The 15,911-nt window shown below is 44.9% G+C and overlaps 1 protein-coding gene and 1 long non-coding RNA gene across 5 annotated transcripts in view; both read left to right on the top strand.

The window, feature by feature from the left end:
* The first annotated feature begins 1,782 nt into the window (after positions 1–1,782).
* LOC129177479 (uncharacterized) lies at positions 1,783–2,411 on the top strand. The gene is made up of 2 exons (XR_008569628.1): positions 1,783–2,000; positions 2,102–2,411. It is a non-coding gene; the product is annotated as an uncharacterized LOC129177479 (long non-coding RNA).
* Positions 2,412–5,852: 3,441 nt separating this feature from the next.
* syt12 (synaptotagmin XII) overlaps positions 5,853–15,911 on the top strand; it is a 33,742-nt gene continuing 23,683 nt past the window's right edge. Inside the window, exons 1-2 of one of the 4 annotated variants that reach the window (XM_054763074.1) lie at positions 5,853–5,953; positions 15,840–15,898. In XM_054763074.1, coding sequence (XP_054619049.1) covers positions 15,853–15,898 — 46 coding nt within the window. In that variant the 5' untranslated portion in view covers positions 5,853–5,953; positions 15,840–15,852. Of the gene's footprint in view, positions 5,954–9,565; positions 9,892–13,261; positions 15,899–15,911 lie in introns of those variants that run through there. The other 3 variants (XM_054763065.1, XM_054763084.1, XM_054763055.1) reach the window with 3 other exon arrangements.

Below are 15,911 nucleotides of genomic sequence, written 5' to 3'. Positions count from 1 at the left end.
TAGTAACTACTATAGATGTCACATTCTTTTTATACATGAAAGTAATGAATACATTTTAAAGTAGTTTTCTATTGTAGTGGTAGTAATGCCTACAGTAAAAGATAACGTATAGAAAGGATTTGAATAACACCTCCAATGTTTTTCATTTTCAGATTTGCTGTGACAACTGCAGCAGGTGGTTCCACCACACGTGCTTAAATAATCCTTCGCTGGATGACGAGTATCTCTGCCCTCTCTGCGTGTAGGATAAGGGGGAGAGAAGAGCAAGTGTTTGCTACAGTTGGGACTTACCGCATGGTGGCCTAGAGGTTAGCATGTTGGCCACAAAGTCAGGAGATTTGAATTTGAATCTGTGTGGAAAATGATGGATGGCGTTCTGATTGTTCTAACTTTGCCTGTGTTTACTTTTCACTGTGTTTTACTTTTGTTCCATCCGAGTTACATTTTTATTATTCATATATATTTATTTATTGTATATAGTTTGAAAAAATCACCACTAATAAGCACATTTCTGTTAAAATACTATTTATATATTTTGTAATAAAGTTTTCATATAAAACATTTTCCCCCTCCTATTTACTGTTTGGGACATTTTGAAAATATATGATCTTAAACCAAACAGAGTGGATTTTGGTCCTGCCAAATATTGCATCCGCCTTCCTTTTTGCTGTTTGGGACATTTTTAGATGAAATGACGCCAACTACGTGAGAGATGTGTGTCTTTGAAGCACATTGTGTGAATTACACACATTTAGGAGTCGTATTTGACCAACCAGGGGTGCATGCAATTTTCGGCAGCTCCAAAATCCGTCCTGCCGAGAATTGCATGCACCCCCTATTTCTTGTTTGGGACATTTTTAGAAGAAATGACGCCAACTACGTGAGAGGTGGGTGTCTTTGAAGCACATTGTGTGAATTACACACATTTAGGAGTCGTATTTGACCAACGAGGGGTGCATGCAATTTTCGGCAGCTCCAAAATCCGTCCTGCCGAGAATTGCATGCACCCTCTACTTCTTGTTTGGGACATTTTTAGATGAAATGATGCAGTCCATGTGAGAGATGGGTGTCTTTGAAGCACATCGTGTGAATTACACACATTTAGGAGTCGTATTTGACCAACCAGGGGTGCATGCAATTTTCGGCAGCTCCAAAATCCGTCCTGCCGAGAATTGCATGCACCCCCTATTTCTTGTTTGGGACATTTTTAGATGAAATGACGCCAACTACGTGAGAGGTGGGTGTCTTTGAAGCACATTGTGTGAATTACACACATTTAGGAGTCGTATTTGACCAACGAGGGGTGCATGCAATTTTCGGCAGCTCCAAAATCCGTCCTGCCGAGAATTGCATGCACCCTCTACTTCTTGTTTGGGACATTTTTAGATGAAATGATGCAGTCCATGTGAGAGGTGGGTGTCTTTGAAGCACATCGTGTGAATTACACACATTTAGGAGTCGTATTTGACCAACCAGGGGTGCATGCAATTTTCGGCAGCTCCAAAATCCTCCCTACCGAATACTGCATGCATGCCCCTCTTTTCTATAAATGAATGAGCTTGGTAATTTGTCATTTGTTATGCAGAAACAAATAAATCGAGGGACAACTGTGTAACAAAGTGCCACAGTTACATTGTGAATGTCTAACCTGCTCCTCCCACCGCGTTTCTAGATATGCTTGAATCAAATGCTTCCACATATCTAACAAATATAAAGCCAAGAAATTCGTGCTTTGGGTGCTGTATAGTTACCCATAAAGCTGACAAAACGTACCATCGCTTCGTTATCATGAAGTACTGTGCCTTTAAGAATAGCACGGTGTGGTTTTCAGCTGAGCGTGCGCGCTCCCGCGACCTGCATGCAGATCTCGGCATGGATGCCAAACTCGGCACAACACCGGATCACTTGCTGCGCTTTGGAGGCTTGAAGCCTTGTAATGCCATTAATTGCACAAATCGTGATACTCGTGAAAATCGCGAGAAGGGACTTACATTTCACAGGTAGGTAAATGCTTATAAATAATACAAATAGATCCTTTAAATCTGTAAGGTAAGCATCTTTTCATCTAAGTAGTTGTAAATGAGCCCTTATTCTCCTTTAGATTTCCACACTGCAATGCTCAACTTCTAAAGCAATGGGTAGTAAATATGCGGAGAGACAGGTGGATTCCTGCAGCAGATCGCAACTCTGTTCAAGTCATTTCACCGAGGAGAACTTCGACAAGACCGGTCAAGACTGTTAGATTAGGACAAAATGCAGTTCCAACAATATTTGCCTTTCCTGATCATCTTCTAGCATTTAACTTTGCTACTATGTAGATCCTTATCATAACAAATACCTTGTGAACACTGAAATTGACTTGTTATGCATTGTAATAAATTACAACATAATAAATGTAGTGAATGAAGATACATGTATGTGTATGCGTGTGTGCTTTTTTGGGTGAAGCAGGATGGCCGACCAATGGCTTCATGCGGTCAGCAGGGACGCCCCTTCCAGTAGTAGAGTTCAGTGGGCGGGGTTCGGAAGGCGGAAGTGAGAAGGGGTAGCCATGCCACCCTAAAAGCTGTTTCGCCACCTTAAGCAAGAGGACAGTTTCCTTCCTTCCTGAAGAGCTATGCTCTATTTTCCCTCTCACACACCACACCATATTAACACTTTATTCTCCAAAATTTGCGACTTTATACTTGTAATATTACGACTTTTTCTCGTCAATGTACGACTTCATTCTCGAAATCGCTGATATTTTTTTCACTGTGGCCTCGTACTTCAAGGACAGCATTTCACAAGTTTGGAAATATCCTTTTACTGTTTGAAAGTATACCGTATAGCAGTACACCAGCTTCGCCACGAGGTGGAGCCATTGCAAAGGCAAGCTTGGGGCTTTTTTGTTTCTTTTTTACTTTTTTAAAGATTTTGAAAAAAATAAATGTTCATTTTTAACGAGTTGATGAATTGTACGTTTGTTGTTTCTTGAAGTGTTTAGTCTTCCAACTGGATGCGTGCTTTCAGTGCTGCAGTGCAGACTTCCTGGAATCTTCTAGAAGGTTCATTAGTTGATTGGAAGCCGCTGCTTCATCAATGATCTCTTTCAAGCACGTCAGAGCAGACATGCAGGGAGGGTTGATAGGGAGGGGGCAACATGTTAAAGTTGTTTTAGAAATGGCCGCCAATAAATCACTGATTGATTCAAGAGAGTTTTATTGTCCTGTGCATAGTAAAACAGCAGTTATACTATGCAATGAAATTCTTATTCTGTTCATTCTCCCAAGAAAAGAAAGAAAACACAAGAAAGAATAAGAACATAAGAAACATAAAATACCAATAAATTAAGCAGCAACAACAACAGAAGAGACATTAATACAAATAAATATACAAATAATTAAATAAATAAAAGTGCTATGAGTGTGTGTGTGTGTTGCGTGTGGCGTGTGTGAGTGCTTCGTTGAGAAGCCTGATGGCCTGTGGGTAAAAGCTGTTTGCCAGCCTTGTGGTCCTGGACTTCAAACTCCTGTAGCGTCTGCCTGACGGTAGGAGTGTGAATAATGAGTGTTGTGGATGTGTGCTGTCCTTGATGAGGTTGTGTGTTCTTCGTAGGACTCTAGTTTTATAAATGTCTTGCAGTGAGGGGAGGGCTGCCCCAACAATGTTCTGTGAGGTCTTGATCACCCGCTGGAGTGCCTTCCTATCACGTGTTGTACAGTTACCGTACCAAACTGTGATGGAGGCGGTAAGGACACTTTCCATAGTGCATCTGTAGAAGCAACTCAGGATTGTGGTGGACATGCCAAATTTCCTCAGTCTTCTCAGGAAGTACAGTCTCCTTTGGGACTTCTTCATAACTTGTTGGGTGTTGTGAGACCAGGTGAGGTCCTCGCTGATGTGTGTGCCAAGGAACTTAAAGGTTTTCACTCTCTCCACCTCAGTCTCATCAATAAACAGGGGTCTATGCGGCTCCTTTTCCCTTGTTCTTGGGTCGATGATCATCTCTTTAGTCTTCTCTGTATTAAGAAGGAGATTGTTATCACGACACCAAGCTATGAGGTCCGCCACCTCTCTTCTGTATGATGTTTCAACACCACCAGTGATCAGGCCGATGACTGTAGTGTCATCCGCAAATTTAATGATGCTGGTGTTGTTCTGGGAGGCCACACAATCGTAGGTGAAGAGCGTGTAGAGGAGCGGACTCAGCACACACCCCTGGGGGGTCCCAGTGCTCACAATTCTTAAGCTGGATGTGCGATTGTGGACTCTGACTGACTGGGGCCTGCCTGTTAGAAAGTTAAACACCCAGTTACAGAGGGAGGGAGACAGGCCAAGTGTGAGGAGCTTATCTGTGAGTTTGTGGGGGCTGACTGTATTAAAAGCAGAGCTATAGTCTATAAATAGCATTCTGACGTATGTGTCCTGGCCCTGTAGGTGAGAAAGGGCTGTGTGGATGGCAGTGTTGACTGCATCATCCGTGGACTGGTTCTGGCGATATGCAAACTGTAGAGGGTCCACAGTTGCCGGGATGCTCTTTTTGATGTGGGTCATGACTATCCTTTCAAAGCACTTCATTACAATAGGAGTGAGTGCTATAGGGCGATAGTCATTCAAGCAGGTCACGTTGCTCTTCTTGGGTACGGGCACTATGGTGGTGGACTTAAAGCAGGTCGGTACAGATGCTTGTGCAAGCGACAGGTTAAATATGTCAGCAAGCACATCAGCTAGCTCTGATGAGCAAACCCGAAGTGCACGTCCTGAGATGTTGTCTGGGCCTGCTGCTTTTCGTGAGTTTGTTTTGTTTAGAACCCTGCGCACATCAGCTGATGTCACCATGAGAGGTGAGTCCTGTGTGCTCCCCAAGTCCAGCCACCCTCTCTGCTCATCAGGAGTTTGGGTGTCAAAGCGGGCATAGAACTCATTCAGCTCATCTGGAAGTGTGGTTTGGCTGGACGTGGCTACGCTACTCCGCTGTCAATAGTCTGTGATGTGCTGGAGCCCCGCCCACATGCACAGAGGGTCTGAGGTGGAATAGTAGCCCTCCAGCTTCTGTCTGTACTGTCTTTTGGCCTCTCGTATGGACCTCCTCAGGTCATATCTGGCCTTTTTGTAGTCCTCAGCGGTGCCCATGACAAATGCAGTCGAACGAGCACGTAGCTTAGCCCTTACATCACAGTTCATCCACTGTTTTTGGTTCGGGTATTTTCTGTAATACTTGGTGGTGGTAACAGTCTCTATGCATGTGCTAATGTAGCCAGTAACAGCAGAAGCATATTCATCCAAATCAACAGTACAATCTTCCCTCCCCGCTGCAGTTTTAAACACATCCCAGTTTGTGCAGCCAAAGCAGTCCTGAAGTACTTGATCAGTTTCTTCATTCCACACTTTAACTGCTGTACTTACAGGGGGAGCTTGTTTAAGAAGTTGTTTGTACGTTGGATAAAGGAATATGGAGATGTGGTCGGCCTTTCCAAAGTGGGGTCTTGGAACAGCCTTCAAAGCACTTTTCATGTTGCTGTAGACTTGGTCCAGGATGTTATTTTCCCTTGTGGGAAAGCTCACATGCTGGTAATATTTGGGGAGGACAGTCCTGAGGTTGAAATCGCCAGATATAATGAATACAGCGTCTGGGTGTTTGGTCTCGTGTTTATCAATGATGTCGTGCAGGAGGCCTAGTGCGTTAGCGGTGTTAGCTCGTGGTGGGATGTAAACAGCAGTTAAATACACAGCGCTAAACTCACAAGGCAAATAAAAAGGTCTGCATTTCACCATCAGCAGCTCAATGTCCTGCGAGCAGTGCTTTTCCATCGTCTGTACGTCTGTGCACCACCGTTTGTTTACGTAAACACAGACGCCGCCACCTCTGTGTTTACCAGACGCTAAAGTCCGATCTCCCCGGTAAGCAGCAAATGTTTCCAACTGGATCGCCGAGTCCGGTATATCCTCCGTCAGCCAGGTTTCTGTGAAGGTGAGCACACAGCATTCCCTGATCTCACGATGAGCTGTAATCCCTGCTCTTAGTTCGTCCATCTTGTTTTCAAGAGAGCGGACGTTGGCTAGCAGCAGGCTTGGTAGCGGTGGCCTAGTCGCTCTAGCTTTTAGCCTAGCATGCAGGCCGGCCCGCTTACCTCGTTTACGCCTCGGATGCTTTGCTCGCCAGGTATTCAGCTCACCAGGCCCGCAGGCTGCTGCGTTCTCCCGGCGCAGAAGAAAGCCAAAGTCTGAGAGGCTAAATGAAAGTTCATGGTGAACCCTGCCGATGTTGAAAAGTGTCTCTCTGTTGTAATGTACTGCGTGAGTGTGTTGAATGTCCAAAATGAACAATAAAATAGCAAAAAATAGAAAAAAACGGGAGAGTGTCACAGAGACGTCTGCCACGGAGGGCGCCATCTTTGATCTTTATTTATTTATTTATTTGATTGAATCTTTATAGTCCAAATTGCTGAGTGTGCAAAATCAATCTAACTTGATTTTTGATGACCGTACAATGTGGCCGCATGCACGGGTCCGTACAGCATCAATAAATCACACAACAGCTTTTCATAAACTCACAAGACTGCAATCCTTCAAATAGCAGCCTTGCTCAACTGCAGAGAGTGCTACGCCTTTATATGTAGAAATGCATTTGAAAATATTTTTTAAAAATGACAAGATTGTCCTGCACTTCCTTACGCAAACCGATACCAACCCATACCGATATCGGCAGCAGCTGTCCACTCCAACTGTTGTGATTCACACATGACACACCTGGAAACTGCAATATGCTATATACACTATACAACTTACCGTACTTCACACTGATACTATTAGCATTACTTTGTCTTGTATTTGGATTCTTTCTTCAGTTCATTGATCGATTGATTGATTGACACCTGGCCTCTATTAGGGTGGAGGAGGCCACTATTTCAGGAAATACATGACTGCAGTAATAACACAAAACTAAAGCTTTTTAATCAAAATTTTTAGAAATAAATACATTTATTAAAATAAAATCAAAAGTAAAATCACAATTTGTAAAAAAATAAGTAAGTCTTATAAAATTACATTTAGTAAAGAAAAGGCAGAGTCAAACAAAACAATTGTAAAAAACCAAAAAACCCCAAAACATTCCAGCTCTTAGATACACCATGTGGTGCCCCTTGACACATCATCAGTGATGTAACAATCAGACCCCCTCCCCCAGGTGACCCAGCTGGGGTTGATGAGGCCCCAGCTTGTGTCCAGGTTGCGCAACCCTACATGCCACTCTTCTCCCCTCTTGATCCACAGCCACCTGGACTTCACTTCTGCTGCTTTGGTGGCCAATTTGATGGCCGTTTCCTGGCTGGCCTCTGTGATGCCCAGCGTCTTGTAGGCCCTGCAGAGGGATTGGCCCACAAATCCTCGGCATCCCGCTTTGATGGGTTGGCATCTTGCCCGCCAACCGTTGTTCGGACACTCCTCCACCAACACTGAGTACTTTGTCCTCTTTCTTTTATGGGCCTCCTCCATTCTGTCCACCAAGGCACCTTGTGCTCCAAAAGAATCACCTGCCTGAATGCTGCCGAAATGAGGACGATGTCTGGCCTCAGTGTTGTTTCAGTGACTGCTACTGGGAACTTCAGCTGCTTCCCCAGATCGACTTTCAGTTTCCAGTCGCGTGGCGTTGCAAACAGACCGGGGGAGGTGTTTTGGGCGGCTGCTGCCGGCTTCTCCCCAGCTCTGACAAAAGCGATGGTGTTATTTACCGGGCGAAGACTCTTGCTGTGGCTGATCCCACTGCAGGTAGCATCCGTTATGGCCTTCAGGACCTGGTCGTGTTGCCAGCGGTAGCGCCCTTTGCCCAGGGTTTTCGGACAGCTCAAAGGTTTCTCTACCTTGGCAGAGGGGACAGTTGTTTCGGCTTTCCCCCAGGTGAAGAGGTTAGTTGGGCTCAGCAGCACATCATAGACCACCTGGATCAAGAATTTCATTCTGTGGGGTTCCGGCTTCCACAGCTTGGTCCATGTGCCCTTGCGGTTTACAGCTTGCTCCCATCTTGTCCAGGCTCCCTGCTGATGCATTCCCACCATCTGGCTGGCCCGCTTCTCCGGTACTCCTGCTCGCACCTCCTTGAGGATCAGCGACCTCCTCTCTTTCCACTGTGCCTTGTCATTGTGAGATGTTCTCAACTCTTTGAGGCTGTTCAGGATCCACCTCCAGCCCGGGTAGAGTTGTCACTGTCAGGTTGTCCATGAAGGCTCGTATGAGTGGCTGTCCGACTCCGGCCTTGGTGAGTGGCCTCCTACACTGAACTCCCTGGGACTTCACCAGCATGTTCATGGCGAGTGCAAAGAGGATAACCGATATGGTCCATCCGGTGATGATCCCCTTTTCAAGCTTGTGCCATTCGAACGTCGTTGGTCCGGAGAAGACCTTTGAAGTTGGCACAGTGTCCAGGATGAATTTTCTGAACTTCTTTGGAATGTGGTGCTGGTTCAGTGTCTCTTCCACCAATTTGTGGGGTATGGATCCATAGGCGTTTGTCAGGTCCAGCCACAGCACAGCCAGGTCTCCCTTGCTTCCCTGATGAGCTGGGTGACTGCGCCGGTGTGTTCAAGCATCCAGAGACCTTTGGGATGCCTCCTTCCTGGACTGAGGTGTCAATGGAGGAGTTTTCCTGTCATTCGCCTGGCAACAAGGCTGAAGAAAATCCTCTCTTCAACACTCAGCAGTGAGATGGTTCGGAACTGATCGACGTTCTGAGACTTTTCCTCCTTTGGGATCCACAATCCCTCCGCTTGACTCCGCTGGTCTGCTACCTTGCCCCTCCTTCAGATCACCTTCAGGATTCTCCAGAGCCTGCGGAGTAGCCCGGGGCAGCCAGACTGTTCTGTTCCTGGTAGCCACTGGTGGTTCCGGTCAAACAAATTTATTTTAAAAAATCGAATAAAATTAGAATTTGTAAAAAAAAAAAAATTAATAAATACATCTAAGAAAATAAAATTTTATAAGAGGGCCTTGTAAAATTTAAATTCGCAAAAAATACATTTAAAAAATTCAAATTAAAAAAAAGTCAAATTTGCAAAAAAAGTAATAAACGTAAACTTTGTTTTAAGAAGACCAATAAAATTCAAATTTGAGGAAAACATTCAGTTTATTAAAAAAAATCTAATTATTCTAAGTCTAATAAAGTTACCATTGGGGAAAAAAAGTAATCCAATTTTGAATTTTTTTTTACAAATTCAAAATTGGATTACTTTTGGAGTACTTTTTTGGACACACATGTGGGGGATGGGCTGGACACATGGAGGACATATTGGACACTTGGGGGGGACATGTTGGACACTTGAGGGGGACATGTTGGACACATGGGGGACAGGTTGGACACTTGAGGGGGACGGGTTGGACACGTGGGGTGGACATGCTGGACATGTGGAGGACATTTTGGACATGTGGGGGACGGGTTGGACACTTGTGGGGGACATGTTGGACACGTGGGGGACGTGTAGTGTCTCAGTGAGGACATTTTCATTGCTTGACATGGAGAGACGCCAAGAAGAGCTCCTTTTGAGCGCACGCGCGGGTGTGCACGTGTGTGAGCAGGGAGGGAGGTGGGGGGGATGCCCAGCAGCGTCTTTCCTTGCGGACTTCCTTTCCTTGCAGTCTCGCTTTCCTTTCCTTTCCTTTCCTTGCAGACTTCCTTTCCTTTCCTTTCCTTTCCTTTCCTTTCCTTGCAGATTCCATCGAGCTGCGGCACAAGCAGGCTGCTCTTCATCTTCATCTTCATCTTCATCTTGTTCTTCTGCAGCCTCCAAGCGTCTCCTTTCTTCCTCCTCTTCGCCTCCTTCCTCCTTTTCGTGCATGGAGCGTGGCGCCTGAGGAGACGTGAAGGGAGAGCGGTGGAGTGTCTTCATCCACCCTCCTCATCCTCGGGTTGCAGTCCCGGTAAGAAAGGCGAACGTGCACGTCATGCAGCGTACTGCTTGTCTTTGTGTGCTGATGATGTCATCAGCTCTTGCGTTTGCTGAGACGCGATGCGACACTGAAAGGCTGATGTTTAGAAATGGTCCGTTCCAGGGTGAACATGTGGCCAAGGTACGTGCAGATACAACCACTTAGTGGCAGTGTGGATATGTGTCTTTAGCAACAATAGTATCGTAGCTGGCTACGTGGTCTACAAACACATCTAACCACCGCGATCCCCACTGTGGTCAGAAAACATTGACATTAGCAGCTGTGGCTGTAGGCAACATCCTGACATCTTTCATTTGACAAACTCTACAAGGCGTGTGACGAGCAGCCGGCCGTTTTATCTGGCTCTGCATGCACTGGAAAATGTTTGTGCTCAGCTGTTGGTGTGTTTGCTGGCTCGCTGTTTTTTCCAACATTGGTTGTGTTGCTGCTGTGTTGTACGTCACAGCACATTTCATTTATGGCATTTTCCTCTCCACTTTCTCATGCACTCCCAATCATTCTTCAAGTTGAAAAAAAAGGAACGCTTATCACCTGCTTCCTTTTTGTGCCTCACAAAGAGCACATTTACACACGTTAGCATCGCTTTCTAACATGAATTAGCTTGGATTTTCATTCCTGTGCGCCGCTTCTCATTCTATGGTTATCATCATGCTTATCTTTGCCAGTGTGCATGCGTGCGTGTGCATGCGTGTGTGTGTGCATGTGTCCACTTGGCTGTAAATCAACTTTCTCACGTTTCACTTCTTCCAGCAGTGCTAACATCTCACACATTGCTGAATGACACCTCACCACACACGCACCCACACGCATGCACACACACACACACACACACACACACATGCATACACACACACACACACACACACGCACATTGTTGCACGAGAATTGGACACTAACCAAGGTGATACCAGCCATGCCACCGCCGTTAGGCAAGGCATGTTTATTCTAGAGCAGTTTGTACACAAGGTAAGCATTTGACAGAAAAGAAGGGTAAAATCACTCCATAAAATTATTCCATAAAAACATAAAATCATTACATAAAGTTCCATAAAACGAAAATAATGAAAAGTGAAGAGTGCAGATGAAATAGTTAGCGTTGTGATATGCACGGTTGATAGAAGTGTTTCCAGCATGGATTTGAACGTTGCCAAAGTTGACGATTGTCGCACATCTTCTGGAAGACTGTTCCAGATTTTGGCAGCATAGAACTGAAACGCGGTCTCACCGTGTTTAGTCCTGACTCTGGGCTTCTCAGAGCTGGAGATGGTTGATGTGGCTCCAACATGTCAGAGATGTACTTTGGCCATCAAGACCATGAAAGGACATGTGCACCAACACAGCTGTTTTCAAGTCTATTCTCTGAGCGACAGCGACCTCAGTTTTGCTCTTTTGCTATTTTTGTTTTTTCCTGCCTTAGTTATTGTGCAGCGCCTTGTGTTCTTGTTTTATCCCCGTGGCTGTGCCCGGGGTCATGCTTTGGACTGTATATTGTATGCTCCACGACTAAGAGTATTAAACTCATAAAACTGCCACCGTTGTCTCTCTGCATTTTGGAATCCAATCACACGGCTGTAAGCCACCACGTGACACATACATGTGAATGGGACGCTGTCAGGGTAAGTTGTCCCCAACCACCAAAGAACTAACAAAATTACATAGAAAACAAGATTGGAGATTTTCTCGCGCGAGGAGAGAGCGTCCGTGCCACACTGCAACACTTTCTGGTGGGCCACTCTCCTCGCGCTTCTTTTATTGTCATAGGTGGGCGGTACCACAGCAATGGATGTGATGAGTTCAGTTACGTTATCAATCATGATCAGTTCAAGAAGTGGACTGACCGAGAAAACAGCTGTCTTCACACGCTGGTGGATTGTGCCCCATGACCTTGATATGGCCCATTTGCTCCCCAAGCCCATGCACGGGGGTCAATCATGGTCTTATCTCACAACCCAGGTGCAGGGGGGAGAGCACTTAGGTCAACTCAACTGCTTTTCCTCAGTCCACTTCACAACACTACTGAATAAAAAAAAAGTCACAGTGAATGTTTGATCAACTTCAGATAACATAAAGAGCATTCACATGCATTGGTAAGAAAATGCATAACAGACGCTGAGCGAGGTGATACCACCCAAACCACCATCATTACATGTGAATGGGACGCTGAGCGAGGTGATACCACCCAAACCACCATCATTACAAATGCTCCACTCTTTTCCGCTGCTTAGTCTTCTAGGAAGTGGTTCTGAATATTTCCGAAAGGTTCTGGATGTTTCTGAATGGTTTGAGGAGGTGGTTCTGGATGGTTATGAATGGTTCCAAATGGTGCTGGACAGTTTTTGAAATAGTTTCTGAATAGTTCTGGATTGTTTTAGAAATTGGTTCTGGATGCTTGTGGATGGTTCTGTATGCTTCTAGAAATTCATTTTGGATGGTTCTGGATGATTGTGGATGGTTCTGTATGCGTCTATAAATAGACTTTGGATGGTTGTTAATGGTTCTGGGTGGTTGCAGATGGTTCTAGATGGTTTCCAATAGTTCTGCATGACTGCTGATTGTTCTGGATGGTTCTGGACGGCTGCAGATATTTGCAGATGGTTCTGATGGTTCGCTACTGACATTTCCAGCATGTGCTAACAGTTTGGATGGACGAAGGTGTTTGCTTCTGGTGGGAGGAATAAAATTGTTGTCCCCATGCAGCGGGACATCCTCTTTAAGGCTTTAATGTGGGGATGGACATTTTCGGGACATTGTAGAGGGGTAAAGGTGTGCTTTTGAAAACATCCATGTTGGTGCGGACATGGTCCAAACCCACTTGAACTAATGTCCACCACTCTGATTGGCCGCATCAGGTCAGCTGACATGATTGGCGTAGTGGTATCATTGTTGCTCTTCTAGACTAAATATGGTGGTGGTAGCGTGCACGAGTGCTGCCAGCAACGGGGATGTTTATGGCAAACTCAATCTGGTTCTAACAAGGCATGAAAAGATGTCTAACAATGTCTAACACACACACACACACACACACACACACAGCATGTTTGCTTTGTGCTGTTGCAGCTGGGTAGGAATGCAGCTTGCCCACGCTGCCTCCTTTCTTTTTCACTACACACAAGCGCACACGCACGCACACATCACCATGCGCTGCCAGGCTGAAAGATAAAAGCAGGCCTGGATGAAAGCATTGTAAGGAGGCGGAGCTGGTTTAGCAGCCATCATTGGTCTGCACTGCGTCAGACCCCCCCCCCCCCCCCCCCCCCCCCCCCGCCCCATCATTACTGTAACACTGTGGTTTCATCTGCTGACATACAAAGAGGTTCCAGTGGGGGGGCTGGGGGTTCCTGATGGGGAGCTGTGAGTCACACTGCAAATGTGGTGGAGGGGGGTGTGTGGGGTGCATCAAACAAACAACAACAAACACCCTTTTACCTTAACATGTATCTAATATTTCCTGATGATATATACAGTATGTGATATACACTATGTGATATATACAGTACATACATACGACATGCTTATTTTCCATATATATGTGTATATATATATATATATATATGTGTGTGTGTGTGTATGTGTGTGTGTGTGTGTGTGTATATATATGTATATATATATATGTGTGTATATATGTGTGTGTGTTTGTGTGTGTGTATATATATATCACATCAGATCTAAACTGGGGAAAAATGATGTTGAATATGTTTCCTGATAATAAGTGGGTGATGTATTAGTAACAAAATGATGCCACATCATTTGATAGAAATGAAAATGATCACCCTATAGAGGGGGGAAATCAAAGACACCCCAAAAATGAAAGTGAAAAAATGATGCAGCACACTGGTCCATTTAGCTAAAATGTCATTGTAGCAACTCAAAATGATTCTCAGTAGTTTGTGTGGCCCCCACGTGCTTGTACGCATGCCTGACAACGTGGGGGCATGCTCCTAATGAGACTACGGATGGTGTCCTGGGGGATCTCCTCCCAGATCTGGACCAGGGCATCAATGAGCTCCTGGACGCATGGAGGAGATTCCAGGAGACAGGTAGTTACTCCAGGAGAGCTGGACAGGGCCGTAGAAGGTCCTTCAACCCTCAGCAGGATCGGTATCTGCTCCTTTGTGCAAGGAGGACCAGGATGAGCACAGCCAGAGCCCTACAAAATGACAATCATTTTGAGTTGCTACAATGACATTTTAGCATAATGGACCAGTGTGCTGCATCATTTTTTCACTTTCATTTTTGGGGTGTCTTTGATTTCCCCCCTCTATAGGGTGATCATTTTCATTTCTATCAAATGATGTGGCATCATTTTGTTACTAATACATCACCCACTTATTATCAGGAAACATATTCAACATCATTTTTCCCCAGTTTAGATCTGATGTGTTTTCCAAGTGTTCCTCTAATTTTTTTGAGCAATGTTAATGAAAGAAAATTATATAAATGAAAATAATTGTTTGCCTAATTATTCACCCCCTTTTTAATGTAATGGTCTAATTCAACAGAGGTCCATCAAATTGTTGCCAATAGTCTCACAATGAGTGAAATGAAGATGACCTGAGTGGTGTGGGTGTGTTTCAAGTGATTGAGTTGTAAAACACCTGTGTCTGAAGGGTCCAGAGATGGTTGATCAGTATTCCTGGCTACCATTACACCATGAAGACAGAAGAACACTCTTAGCAACTCAGGGAAAGGGTTATTGAGAAGTACAATTCAGGGGATGGTTACAAAAACATTTCCATGGCACTGAACATCCCTCGGAGTTCAGTGAAATCAATTGTCAAGAAATGGAAGGAATATGGCACTTGTGTGAATCTACCTAGATCAGGCCGCCCTCGTAAACTGAGTGACTAGTGAGGAGACTAGTGAGAGAAGCCACCAAGACCACTACAACTGCTCTGAAGGAGTTCCAAGCTTCAGCTGCTGAGATGGGAGAGACTGTGCATGTAGCAACTGCTGCCCGGGTTCTTCACCCATCAAAGCTTTATGGGAGAGTGGCAATGAGAAAGCCACTGCTGAAGAAAAGTCATATTAAAAGCACGTGGAAGACTCCATGGTGAAGTGGAAGAAGATTCTTTGGTCTGATGAGACCAAAATTGAGCTTTTTGGCCATCAGACAAGACGTCATGCTTGGCGGAAACCAAACACTGCACATCACCAAAAATACACCATCCCCACTGTGAAGCATGGTGGTGGCAGCATCATGCTGTGGGGATGTTTCTCAGCAACTGGACCTGGAAGGCTTGTAAAGATAGAGGGTAGAATGAATGCTGCAAAATACACTGAAATCCTGGGGGACAATCTTTTTCAGTCTGCAAGAGAACTACGTCTTGGGAGAAGATTTATTTTCCAGCAAGACAATGATCCAAAACATACTGCAAAAGCTACACAGGAATGGTTAAAAAGAACCAGGTAAATGTTCTGGAGTGGCCGAGTCAAAGCCCAGACCTCAATCCCATAGAGAATTTGTGGCTGGATTTGAAAAGGGCTGTTCATGCCCGATACCCGCACAACCTGACAGAGCTTGAGCAGTTTTGCAAAGAAGAATGGAGCAAAACTGCAGTGGGCAGATGTGCAATACTGATTGAGACCATCCACACAGACTCCCTGCTGTGATTGCATCTACTAAATACTGACTTGAAGGGGTGGATCATTATGTAAACTATTCTTTTCATTGATATCATTTTCTTTCATTAACATTACTTTCTAAAAATCTGTTTTCACTTTGACTTTAAAGAGTTTTTTTTCAATATTTTTTTGTTAAAAAAGCTAAAATTTATTGACCATGATTGATTTATGAAAGCAATAAAAGGGTAAACCATCAAAGGGGGTGAATACTTCTGATAGGCACTGTATATTTGATGACATGACGATATAATGATATTATGAGCGGAATGAGAAAGGATGCTTTGTTGGCGTTGCAGGCTGGCCGCTGCCATGTCCTCGCCTCCGAGTGGGGACATACCAGGCCACCGTCTGAGTGGTGAGTGGACACC

The sequence above is a fragment of the Dunckerocampus dactyliophorus genome, chromosome 2 (genome assembly GCF_027744805.1).
Source record: "Dunckerocampus dactyliophorus isolate RoL2022-P2 chromosome 2, RoL_Ddac_1.1, whole genome shotgun sequence".
NCBI classification, from domain to species: Eukaryota; Metazoa; Chordata; class Actinopteri; order Syngnathiformes; family Syngnathidae; genus Dunckerocampus; species Dunckerocampus dactyliophorus.
The sequence above is the reverse complement of the archived record's forward strand: the minus strand, read 5'-3'. Positions and strand labels throughout refer to the sequence as shown.